Source organism: Marmota monax, unplaced genomic scaffold (assembly GCF_021218885.2).
Source record: "Marmota monax isolate L192 unplaced genomic scaffold, Marmota_monax_Labrador192_F-V1.1 WCK01_AAM20220418_F8-fsc00055, whole genome shotgun sequence".
Taxonomy (NCBI): Eukaryota; Metazoa; Chordata; class Mammalia; order Rodentia; family Sciuridae; genus Marmota; species Marmota monax.
The window spans coordinates 8,185,093-8,199,033 of record NW_026695205.1 but is presented as its reverse complement, the minus strand read 5'-3'; the positions used below and the strand labels follow the sequence as shown (position 1 = coordinate 8,199,033).

The following is a 13,941-nucleotide window of genomic DNA, read 5'->3' as shown; positions in this document are numbered from 1 at the left end:
GAAAAATTGTGCTCTATGTATGCATTCTGTGTATAACAAATTAGAATAACTTTAAAAACTGTTATTTTGAAAATAAGTAACATTTTAATCACTCAAATATTCAAATTATATAAGAGTTCATAACTTAAAATTTCATCCCTGTCCCAGTTCATCTGCTCCCCTCTATACAGACCCAGTTTTATTAGAGTTTTGTGTTTATTTAGGCCAGTGACAGATTATTAAATAAATATTATTATGATCCTTATTTATATCACAAAATTTATCATCCAATGTCCTATGCTCCATTAGTGTAATCTAACACTATGATATGGATAATTTTCAATAATATGAACATAGGTAAACACATAACTTTTAAATTCAGTCTTTTAAAAGCTATGTTTATTTAGCTGTGTATATGAACCATAATTTAAGGAGTTTTAAAATTGGTAGTCACTATAATTTTTTTCCAAAATGTTACCATTGCAAATATGCTATAATGAAAAATCATTTTTATAAATTATTTTACATGTTTGCAGACTTATTTGCAGGGTAAATTCCTAAAAGTATAAATGCTGGAAAAAAGAGAAATACATTTATAAATGTGATGGGTTTTGCCAAATGAATCCCCATAATGTCACATTATTTTTGAACATCAATGAAAAATGTTGGAGAAGGCCTATTTCTCAACTTCACCAACAGGGAGTTATCAGTCTCTATGCATTTTGTCAACCAGGTAAAAATATTCCAGTGAATTTTAAATTTTCATTGTTCTTATTAAAGCAGAGTCAAGTATCTTCTCCAAAGCTTAGGTGATTCTTTCTGTTTCAGCTAGACTTTGGGCTGTGCCCTCTCAAGTTGGTTTTGCAACTTGGTCCAAGGATATAAATTTAAGAATTAAAGCAATATTTCTATTTTCTTTTTTAAAAAAGTCCTTAGAATTATCAAAATGATAAATATTATTGCTTCAAATAATTTTTTATCTATTATATATCTTAAGAACATTTGTAGGATTTTAAGAGTTGTAAGTACTTATAAATCTGTTTTTAAAAAATTATATAAAGAATGAAAACTGGAAAAAAGAAAATTCATTGAAGTCTATACCTATAATTTATACATTTCTCTTTATGTATGTTACATTTCAAAAAAGTTTACTAAAATTAATACAAAATAAACATACATTATACCTGCTGTAGGAAGGACTGAGACTTTAGTGATCTCATATTAGCCTTTTAAATTTTTATAGTATTAGCTACTTTTAATGTGAAAGACACTAGAGAACTTGGTCCTAATAAGATAATATTAGATTCAGATAAATTTTCTATGCAATATAGATTAACAATGTGTCCTGGCCACTTAGGAGCAATACAAATATAAGGAGACAATCAAGGCCTACATTGTTCAAAACTTCATATGCTACCATAGCTAATAAAATTAAAAATTCAGGTTCTCACTCCTGACAGCCACATTTAAGTGTTCAATAGTGACATATGTCGGCTGGCACAGATATAGATGGGAACACTTTCATTATCACAGGAAGCTCATAAGACAATGCCCATGGATCCACAGAAAATATGATGTTTAAAATCAGCTCCCAAATGTACTTTTCTACTTAGAAATCAAGATACAAAAAGCAAGTTTTGAATAAAAGAACAGATCCAACTAAAACTAACAAAAAGTTAGACAAAAAGAAGAAATGATAGAATATTAATGAGGGGAGAGAAAGTGAGGGAAGGGCAGTATCTGTAAAATTGGACCCAAAAAGCTTTATAGAAAGTTTCAACTTTATAGTCTAAAGGTCTTTAACATTATTCTATCCAATCCTAGTTAGCAGTATTTTGTTCATTTTTTTTAACTACTTAAGTTTTTCTGATTAATGTAATAAGGTAAATACTATTTCATGTTGCAGACTCCACATAAAAATTTAAACTAATAAATTGCTTAGTCATTAGTATGAAAATAAATTAAGATAATTACCATTTAGCAGTTCAATGAGTGCAGGGATTATCCCAGATTTTGCTAACAGTGCAGCACAAGAGTCATCCATAGATACAGTTCCAATCATTATAACCACTTCTAAAACAAGGTCATCTTCTGCAGCACCTAGAAAAGTCAAACCAGAGAAAATTTTCATTGAAATGTCTTGATTCAGGGCTGGGGTTGTGGCTCAGTGGTAGAGTGCTTGCCTAGCACGCCTGAGGCACTGGGTTCAATCCCCAGCACCACATAAGAAAACTAAATAAACAAAGTAAAGGCATTATGTCCATCTACAAATAAAAATATTAAAAAAAAAGAAATGTCCTGATTCAAATCCAATTATATCATCAAATTTCAATTCACAGAAAAGATAGGTAAAGCTGTTAAATTAGTGCCCATAAATCTTTTACATACTTAGACAAAAAAAAAAAAAAGGCTTATTTGAATGCTTAAAAGGACTTTGTGTGTGTATGTGTGTATGTAGGTATGTATAGGGGTGGTATTTGGTAATTAAAAAGAGACAGGATTAAAAAACCTACAAAATGGGTTCAGGATTGTAGCTCAGTGGTAGAACACTTGCTTAGTATGTGTGAGGCCCTGGGTTAGATCCCCAGCACCATATAAAATAAATAAACAAAATAAAGCATTGTGTCCATCTACAACTAAAAAAATATTAAAAAAAAAACTACAAAACAACAAGAAAGGTAGGATAAAGAAGGAAGAACTAATATTAAGAAAATATATTGTCAGGAGAGAGAAAAGAGAATATTCATCTAAGAGGAGACCAATGACCACCCTTCTCGGGGGACAGAACTATGGTAAGAATATGTAATAGTTGAAAATGTTGCTCTAGCAGCCTTGTTCACAACAGAATGACCTTAATGATAATGCAAAAGTGAAATACCTAGAACAGACCTGGCTTTAGTTTATCCTTGAGGTACGGAACCAACTTGTACTCCTTAAGAACCAATTCCCAGTCTAAGTCTGGAATGGTCAAATTTGCAAGAGTTCCCAAACATTCAATCACAAACTCTTCCTCTTCATCATTAGAGATCTGGGCTGCAAGGTCCCCAACATAATCCTGAATAAAACAGAATTTTAATTCAAATTTAAATTACAAGAAGAACCAATCTAATAATGTAACCCATAGGAAAAAAAAGTAAACATCAAATGCTATTCTCCTGTTTTAATAATATTGAGCTAACTTGCAAAGGGAGCCTGTGGTGAGTTAGTCTGATGCAAGAAGACTGCAATAGGGGTGGAGGAATTAGTAGTAGAGATCACAAAACAAAAACAACATTAAAAGGTAGACTTGGATTTCTTTTTGTTTTTCTTTTTTTGAAAAAAGAAACCAGAGGCACTTTACCACTCAACTATGTCCCCGTCCCCACCCCCCCTTTTGGAGACAGTCTTGCTAAGTTGCTTAGGGACTTACTAAGTAAGTTAGGGACTTACTTAATTGTAAGTTGCTGAGGCTGGCCTCAAACTTACAATCCTTCTGCCTCGGTCTCCCAAACTGCTGGGATTACTAGTGTGCATCACCATGCCAGCCGAGATTAGGATTTCTAAGAGCTAAACCTAACAAGTTTATGGTAGAACAGCCAATGGGATTGTGAATAAATATCTGATGAGAGCTCAGTAAGAGTTATCTTTTCAAATATAGCTATTTAAAACTACAACTCAGTTTATTTTAATAGACAGAAAGCTAAAAACTATACTTACAATAAACAAATTTTTAGTTGGCCCATCATGCTGGGAAATGTTTCTAATCATTTTCATTAGCAATGGATCCTTGAACTTCAGAGCTCTTTTCATGAGCATCTTCAACCCATTTCCTGAAATAGAAAATTTTCCCATTAAAATTAAAGTTAATTTAAATTTAAAGATTTTTTTTGTTATAAAAATTTACATCCAGTAAAATGCACAAGCCCTAAGTGTAGAACTGATAGACAAAGGTTCATGCTCGTTCAACCCATACTACATATCAACATATAGAGTGTCTCAATTCATTCCAGGAAGTTCTCCTTGTGTCCCTTCCCAGTCAAATACTCCTCCTCAGACACACTTTTCAGTTTTTCCCTTCCTCTTCTCCTTCTTGGGTTTCTTCTTTAAAAATACAGATTAGTTTTGCCTGATTTAGAACTTCATATAAATAGATTCATATAGCATTTGCTCTTTTGTGTCTGGAATTTGCACAGTAAAATTTTTAAAAAAACATAAATTCTTTTGAACCAGAAAAACATCATACTTCAGTAATTTAGCCTAAGAATATAAAACTGAAATGCATAAAGATATAGAGAAAGGATATTTGCTACAGCACTGTTTGTAACAAAAGAAGTGGCAACAAACCAAACATCTGAACTAGAATAAACCCTGGCAAAATCCTCTAATGAACTATTTTGCATCTACTAACAATTTGTTTTATAAAAATTTTAACCTTATTAAATGATATTCAAGATATTCACTTAAAAATAATATTTAGAGAATCACATTTTTATTTGAAAATACACATTAGTATTTTACTAAAATCTAACATTTATCTTTGAATGGTAAGAGTAAAGATTAAATTTTTCCTATTTGCTCACTTGTACATTTTTATAACGAGCACCTACAACTTTTCAAATAAGAAAAACTATTGAGTATTCTCTAAAACATTATAATGTATGACAAGACACTTTACCAAGACACTGTAGAAACATAACCTAATACAAATGTATTTTATCCCCTTTTGTTGTAATTGAATATTTTGCAAATAAAAAGTTTCATTTCACCTAAAAATGTTTAAAAAAAATCAAATTTCAATCAGTGCTGACCTTAATTTAGAAAATGTTACTGATGGGTGTTTCTGCTCATGACAGAATATTCTATTTGATGCTTAAGAACTAGAGCTATAAGGAAAAACCTTATTGAAAAATAGGATTTACATATCTATTATAATTCTTAGTTCCTTTTATCCTATTTCCCATAATATGCCAATTAGCAGATGTTACAGAAGTTACCTATGAAGCTCAAAGTCACTAACCTTCACAGATAAGCTGTACATTCCTCTTGTTAGCAGCAAGATTAATGCAAAAAGAAATGAGTTCCAAGTCAATTCGTTCATCTGAACATTCAAAGAGCATCTTCATTAACTAGCAAAAAGCAGAGGGAACACTTTATTCAAATAAAGTCCAAACTCAGAAGCAATATCTTACGTTGTGTTATCTTAGATTGTACTTTGAAAGTAATATAATCTATGTTAAAACACAAAACTGGCAAGCTTTTACTCTTCAATACTGAATAAGTAATCAACTACCAGATAGTTAACATTAAATATAAACTTCCAGGGGAATATAAAATAAATATTAGATAAAAATCTCTGCATGTAAGGAATTAAATATTATTGGGAAATTGAACATACCAAATAAAGAAAATAGTTTATGTAAATGTCACAATGAAAGAAAGCACAATTCTTTCTTTTTTCTTTCCACACTTTTTCATTGGGGCATTATGTTATATATAATGATGAAATTTGCTGCTACATATTCATACATGCACACAATACAATAATATAATTTGGCCAATATCATTCCCCAACAATTCCCCCTCCCTTCCTCCCTCTCCCTGATTCCTTTCCTCTACTGACTTTTGATTTTCCTGCCTCCCACCACCTACAAAAGAACACAATTCTTCTGAAGGACCAAAAGAAAGTGAGCAAGATTGGAGAAAGAGAAACAGCTGAGAAATAGGAAGGTAAAAGCCAGATCATGTAAGGTCTTGAAGTACTTGTTAAGGATTTGGGAATTCATCCTAAGGTTAATTGGAACCTATTAAAGGCTTCTAAATAGGAAGGTGTCAGGTTAAGACTTGTGTTGCAAGAAAATCTGACTAGTGTCAAAAATAAGACTGATCAGGGCAAGAAAATGTGGGAAATTACCTAGAAATCTAGAGGAAAAATCCAGGTGAAATGGTGGCTGCCTGGACAAGGTAGGGCCATGGGTACAGAGTTATGAGGATTGATTAGAGATCTATATGGCAGACAGAATAAAAATGGGATTTACTAACTGAGAAGATGTTGGGTTAAAGGGAGAAGAGGAGTCAGGATGACTCCCAGGATTCTAACCTGAACAATAACATGAATGGCGGTGCTAACATCTACCAAAAAAGGGAAACTAAGGTAGGGAAAACCTTAAAGGGAAGATAATACTTTTGGCTTTAGATATGTGGAGTCTAAGCTGCTTGTTAACAGTCTAGGGCAGAATATTCAGTAGGAAATTATAAATACAAGCCTAAATTTGGAAGAAATGTCTGGACTGGAGATATAATGTTAGAAATTGTTAGATATGATTGATAACTGAAGCTGCAAGCTAGATTGAATAACATGGATGTGATATAAAATGAGAACATAACTATATTTAATGGTAAGAGAGGAATGTGTGAGAAGCAACAGTGAAATAAATTAAGAAGGAATAGGTGGGCAACCTATGCCAGCTGGCTATAGTTTAAATTTGTCAAGATCAGTGACAGCTGCTATAATAAGGAAACATGAACAATATCATTCTGTGTTTTGGAGAAGCTAGTCATCTGTGATTGGAAAACAATCAATTAACAGTGCATATTATGTGAAGATATTTTGTCTAATTCCAAATTGCTAACATATGGAAGTTATTTTTAAGATTTGTACTCTAAAAATACTCATGTTTATCTCAAGGAAATACCTTTTTAGAACAATATGCCTTTATCAATCCTATGCCTTATATGTAGTAAGTGAATAACAAATAATTTATTTTAGATCACATTCTATTAAATTTTGTTTTGATTGCTGTCTTTGTTAGTTTCATATAAACTCTTAAGTTTCAAAAAGAATACAAGGTCAACATACAAAATCAACCATATTTCTATGTGCTGGCAATGAACAATTGGAAACCAAAATTAGAAACACAACACCATTCCAATTTCTAAATATAAATCTACTAAAATATTTACTAATCTGTATGCTCAAAACTATGAAACAGTACAGAGCTGAATGCTTGGTATGTGTCATGCCCTCTCCCGAAAGATAGTTCTTTAGTTACAAATGTTGCCACTAATGGAACCTCTGAGCAAGGAACCATTACCACTTCACAAAACCATAGAGTAAAAAGATTCTATGGCAAAAATAAAATAATCATAATTTACTAGATATATATGTAACGAATTTTGCTACCTATCAGCTAATAAAAGTTAAAATACAAATGAAATTGCCAATAAAAATTAAATTACAAATTAGTAAAAATGTGTGCTACTCCTCTAATACAATTAGTATGTTTTCCAAACTGTTTTTCAAGACTTACGATTTCTTCCAAACTTTTACTAGTACTGAAAAACTTTTTATAATGAAAACATGTTATGCCAAAGCAGTTTTAAGAAGGCAAAGTATTTATTACTTACAAAATTTATTTCCTTTTGCAGTATGACAATTGCCCTTGAAAATGAAGGTATAGGTGATTTATTTAGAAGGCAGGATTTTTTTTAAAGTAATTTCCATGTTATATCTCTTGTAGAAATAGATTTAAAAAATAATGCATGGTTTAAAATCTTACCCAATGCCTAGCCTCAAAATTGAGAGTTAGAATTAAATATGAATGAAGTGTGTGTCACAGTATAGAATTAGTTTCTCATAATAAGAGAAACACTTCACTTATAATTAAAGCATTCAAATTTAAAAACAGTTTAGTTCAAATTCCAAGGGCATCAGTGTATCATTGTCTTTAATATGACTGCTATCCCTGGTACTTCAAAAGTAAGTGTAATTGCTGACAACTAGGAAATATTAAAACTAGATTTGTTCTATTTTAACTATGTACGTCGTCATCTTTTACTAATTTAACAGGAAAGCACTAAAAGGGCTTCAGCCTTTGCAAGGAGGAGGCAATGGTGTTCAATCAGACAAGTCCCATATTGAGTATCAGATACCAAAGACCCACGACTGAAATCACCGTGTCTAGACTCTCTGGCACCTGACTTCACTTATTTACCAGTGACCAGAGGCCAACCCCCACAGCTCTCTGCATTCACATACACCTCCTACCACCCCCACTCTCCTACCCAAACATCTTTGAATGATTATGCCAGAACTTTGCATGCCTCAGGAATCTCTTCTGACTGGCTACTCCCTAACTCTCCTGTTTGAAGTGATGCTCTGGTTTCTGAACTTCAGCAGATAATGGCAGGCAAGAGCAAAGGGGGCTGTCAGAAAGGACGTTTACCAGCATTCAGCTAAAAAGAAGCATGTAGATCAAAGAGGGGCCGGATAGGACAACGGTGGTGGAAAACATGTGGATAACCATGAAGACTCTTGCACACTGTTCTGGGATAACATATTAAATAACACCATGACATCACTACCTAACCATGTACTTTGATTGGCCATTGTATTACCAATAAATACTTTTATAAACATCTGGATGGCATTTGCACCTATTTAAACAAAACATACATCTCAGAGGTCTAAATAACAATGAACTGTTAATGTGCACTTTTAACTATTATTAGAATACAACCATTAACTCCTGGTTATCCCAAGTATGCTTACCTGAAACAATCTACCCACTGAGACTATTAAGATCATGTATTTGACCTAGGCCCAAATATTGCAAAACAGTAACAAATACTGTAAGAAAATTAGAATCCATGGTATAATTAAAAGCAATAAAGTACAAAGAAAACGAAGCAATATAATATTGGAAGAGATTATGAGTCATGTTGTATGTATAATCACCTACTCTGGATGTTAAAATTATTTCCTAAAAGTGAATTCTAATCTAATTATAGGTTTATCCAATAAAACACACATAAGAAAGGTAGTATTTAAATTGGACTGTGAATGAGTTGAAAATGATGAGAAAGACTTGACATTTTACTGTAAATATCTACTTTTGTACAGTGATTTACAGTTTATAAACCCCTTTACATGTATAGATAAATAAATCTAGGGATTTTATAAACTCTATGTATGTACATATATACACACTCACATACATCACATACATATGCCTACATAATATGATGTAATTAAAGAATACATACTTCACATTCTCCTTTGTTATTTAAATGAATATGACCACTACCAAGCCATTGCTTCTCTACTTGAAAAGTTATTTTAGGGTTCTCTTTGAAAAATTCATGTGCAACAATTGAAGACCTCTACTAAACAAAAATTAATGTGCATAATTCAAAGAGAATAAAATACTACATTAATTCTCAGACATTACAACCTTGATATGACTTTGTTTAATAAACAGGTTAATTAGTTGCTGTTACAAGTAAGTTTGCCTTATAAGTATTATAAACATTACCTCTGAAATTTTTTTTTTAATTCCTGAAGGAAACTTGAAAATTTAATTTAAATTCTGATATGTTTTATATTATTCTTTGAACTTGGCACTGGGTAGCAACATACATGTCAACCTTTCCCTAAATAGGTCAAAATTGGGCACTGTGAAGAACAGTTTATTGGTTGGATGACACTTTAGGAACAAATATATCCTAGAATATCATTTGGCTTTCTCAAAATACTGCCTTATATTTAAAAGCTTCAGGATGTTTACAATGTAATTTGGTACACATAAACTCATGATTCCTGTAAGAGTTGAAGTTAAGAAACAAAACAAAAACAAGGGAAAAAAAACAACTAAAGTTTTTGAACTCAGAATAAATTTTGGAAAATTTTATTCATGAAATGTAGATCACAAATGTTCTGAAAACTCCATGGTTGAATTGTTTGTTGTTAGAAAACTGGCACGAAAACACACAGGAATATTGTTCTTGAAAAATCATGGGAGAACTTTGTATATACAAAGTTTTAAACTGCAGTCAGAACAAGATAATCCGAACAGGCTCTTATTTTTGATTCATTCATTTAAAATAAAATTTTATAGCTTATATTGAGATTATACATTCTAGAACAGTAGGATAACTCTAAACTCAAAATTCAATGTCATAAGTTTTCTATTCCTTCCTGGTTTTCACTTATTTGTATTTTATTTAATATTCTCTTTAAAATCTAAATCTGTTTAAAATGGTCAATCTCTGCAAGAATATTACTCTTTTTTGGCTGCTTTCCAATTCATATCCTGTAGTCAATGAAGTTCTGACACTAAATGAGATGGAAAAAGGAACACCCTTTGAACCTTTACAACACATGGAGTGAGACCATAGTAAATCACCTGTAATCTCCCTTTGACATGGCTACTCTTTTATTGAAAAGTTGTTTGACAAAGAGTGTGATTATACTTTGCATTGGCTATAGTCTGGCACACGTTATCTCTACAAGAAGTTCTGCCTTGTTAGATAAGATAATGCTGTATATCTTTGAAGGATGTCTATTTCCTGTAAATAGTCGGAATTAGTTTATCCCCCAATATGAAAGGCTAAGAAGTTATCTTTGAAAGTTCAACAGTTTTTTAACCACATGTAATAGCAAATTCAATTTTAATACTACTTCTTTAATTTGGAATAAAGAATGGTCACTTAGAATAAATGAAAGGAGAGCGCAACATACATTTAATAATTCATATTAGGATGACAAAGAATTATTTGGTAGGAGTATTAAGAGGAATTACTTCAGTAAGGCTGACTTAGTCATTCTTTTTTTAAGAGTGTATTATTTTTATCATACACATATCTTGCAATTTTGGCTTTTTTATTTTAGAAAACTATTTTTTTTTTAATTATAATATTAAAAAGCAGCCCAACCAGTATTCCAATCATCAGATATTCAAAGTAGTAGAGCTTGGTTTACTAATGATTAATTGCACTATAGTGACTCCGTGATAAATTCCCTAAGAGTATAATCACACATATAAACAAAATCTCTAACCTTACAACATAGTCTGTGTTAAAAAAAATTACTGAACTCCTTCATGTCAAATAGACCTAACATATGAAATATATTAAGCAACTGAGTTACTGGAAAGAACTTTTTTTTAATTGTTTTGTAGTTGTAGATGGACAGCAAATTTTGTTTATTTTTTGAAGTGGTGCTAAGGATTGAATCTAGTGCCTGACACATGCTAGGCAAGCGCTCTGCCACTGAGCTAGTCCTCAACCCTGGAAAGATCTTTTTTGAGAACACTGCTCTAAAATAAAAGAGTTCTGATAAAATATTTTTCTATCAGAGAATGCAAAGTATTTAAAACTATCAACTATAAACAAAGTTAAAAAGCAAGTGGCAAACTTGAGAAATATTTATAACATGGCAGTTAAAATAGTTATATACATATTGATCTTATTTATCAATTATAAAATATTAACATGCCAGTGGAAAATTGAATTATTTATAAATGAATATGGAATAATAAACAAATGAAAATGTTCAACTTCCCCGATATTCATGGAAATGCAAGTAAATGGAAATATTAAACACCATACAGAAATAATAATAACCATTGTTGTTAAAAGTGAAATGCTTTGGAAACATATATTTATGCCTTCTTAGAAAGTAATTTGGTCAAAATGTGTCAAGGACACAAGTGTTTTTTTCTTGAACACAGTTGTTATACTTTTGGGAACTTTAAAGAAAAATTCAGAGATGTAGGTAAACTATGACTATGATATTTTTTCCCTATTATTTTCATTTGCTTATTTATGTTTTGTGACAAATCTGAAAAAAATCTAAACATAATTTAGCAATATTTAAATTACAGTCATTAAGCAGAATATTATACAACTATCAGAAATAATTTTTTGAAGGTTGTTCAATGTCGTAAGAGTCTACTTATTAAGTAAATAAAGCAATACATGAAAATTATATATACTATATATAATCCTTCAATATTATTATTTTTAAGTATGTAGAAGACAATGTAGCAAAATGTTAAATAGCTATCTCTGGGATTTGGAAAAACAAAAAGTTATTTTCATTTTTATATAGTTCTGTACTTTTTTTGGCAACAATAGGAATTGAACCCAGAGCTTTGTGCATGCTAGGAAAGAGCTCTACTGCAGAGCTACATTTTTAGCCCCAGTTCTGTACTTTTTAAGTATTCTATAACATGTAATTTATTAATAACAATAATTATAATTTTTTAAGTAAAAGGAAATCTAACAAATCAAGAGAAGAAAGTAAAAAAAATATATTTCTTCAATGTTTTTCTTAAAATGTTAAGCTACTTACCTGTGGTATACAGTCAGTGTATGCAAACATTGACTTAAAGCGGTCATCCATGCTTATGTGATAAAGCACACACATTGCTATTTGTTTGTAGTTTTCATTGCCTAGAATTAAAAACAATCATAGAACAGTAAGATATATATGTATATACACATTCTATGCATACTCAGTGTATAAAAACAATTAAACTACTGAATAAAATCCTTAATCTTTTTTTAATTTTTAGTTTTAGATGGACACAATACCTTTATTTTATTTATTTATTTTTATGTGGTGCTGAGGATCAAACCCAGTGCCTCACACGTTTTAGGTGAGTGCTTTACCACTGAGCCACAAACTCAGCCCCTTATATAATCTTAATCTTAAAAATATTTTGAACTTCCTATTTTAAATCTAAAGTTTGAAGCACTCATTTATCTGTGAGATGTCACTAAGTTTCAACACAGAATTTCTATTTTACAAGGTATGTTTTTAGAAAAAACACTAACCACAACCCGAAAAATTTCTTTTTTAGTAGCCCAGTATAAAGCAGAATGGGTTATTGGCCTCCCCACCTTTACTGCCTTATCACAATATGGGATACATACAATTCCTTGACAGTGATGACATGTGAGAAACAGTAAACAAAAACATGCATATAATTACTATGAATCAGAAATTAGAAAAATTATCCAAATGAAGAAAGAAGTAGAATAGTATTTGTAATAATGAAAAATTAAATGTAGGACTATAAAATGCTAAAAATTTAATCTAAGTAGAATCTAAGGAATGTCTCAGGACTTCTAAGGGAAGATCGCTCTGTGTTGGGGATATAGCTCAGTAGTAGAGAACTTGCACAGATGTAAAGTTAAAATCTAACAATATGAGAGGAGAAAGTAATATTTAAAATTTTAAGGTGAAGACAAGGAAGTCAATGGCTATAGAAAATGTAGTATATTTACTATTTAGGGGGTGAGAATTTTATTTGAAAGGGATTATAACATAAAAAGTGTAAAATTCCTCCAAATTATATAAAAGCAGAGACAAAGTTGGTGTTACTGACCCTAATGTTTTATTCTTTAGAGCCTAGCTAAATAAAAGATTCATAGATTCTAATGTTAGGGTTTTTTTTTTTTTGTACTGAGATTGAACCCAGCAGTGTTTTACCACTGAGCTATATCCCTATCTCATTTTATTTTATTTTTTCAGATAGGATCTCACCAAGTTACTGATGCTAGCTTGAATTTGGAATTCTCTTGCTTTAGTTGTCAGGTCACCAGGATTACAGGGGTGCACCACTGTGTCCCGCAATGTTAGATTTTAATAAATTACATTTTTAGGGGCTGGGTTGTGGCTCAGCGGTAGAGCGCTTGCCTCACATTTGCAAGGCCCTGGGGTCGATCCTCAGCACCACATAAAAATAAATAAAATAGTTATTGTGTCCAACTACAACTAAAAACAATAAATATTTTTTTAAAAAAATTACATTTTTACACTTTTGAAGGCCTTCGTTTACAATTATTTTAGACCTATAAAGTACGCTTACCAGAGGAAAATATATTTACACAGATTTTCATGAATATGCAGATAAATAATGAAAATGGTCCAACTTTGCTCCTAAGGAGGCAGACATCCCTTGGGTTCTGGTTTGCATTTCACAAAATTTAGCCTCTTCCAGATTAAGGTATGATAAAGTATTTTTAAATGGGGTCTTCAAGCAGACTTATATTCTGAAGGTCAGTCTCTCTTCCTGGCATTTCAATGATTTTCTATCTTTTATTCATCTGTAAGTTCTAGTCCTACTTAATTTTTTACAAAATATTTTCTGAAGATATTTTATGTAATGGGTTCATTGAAAAGTAGGATTCCAAGTAATG

At 31.3% G+C, this 13,941-nt stretch overlaps 1 protein-coding gene across 4 annotated transcripts in view; it reads right to left on the bottom strand.

Moving 5' to 3' along the window:
• The window catches only part of Kifap3 (kinesin associated protein 3), a 135,667-nt gene that overhangs the window by 52,741 nt on the left and 68,985 nt on the right, over positions 1-13,941 (bottom strand). For all 4 annotated transcript variants that reach the window (XM_058574497.1, XM_058574496.1, XM_046430108.2 and 1 more), the window contains 5 exons: positions 12,089-12,189; positions 4,976-5,084; positions 3,676-3,788; positions 2,869-3,034; positions 1,954-2,079 (listed from right to left, as the gene is read on the bottom strand). In XM_058574497.1, the coding sequence (XP_058430480.1) occupies positions 1,954-2,079; positions 2,869-3,034; positions 3,676-3,788; positions 4,976-5,084; positions 12,089-12,189 (615 nt within the window). The remainder of the gene's footprint in view (positions 1-1,953; positions 2,080-2,868; positions 3,035-3,675; positions 3,789-4,975; positions 5,085-12,088; positions 12,190-13,941) is intronic.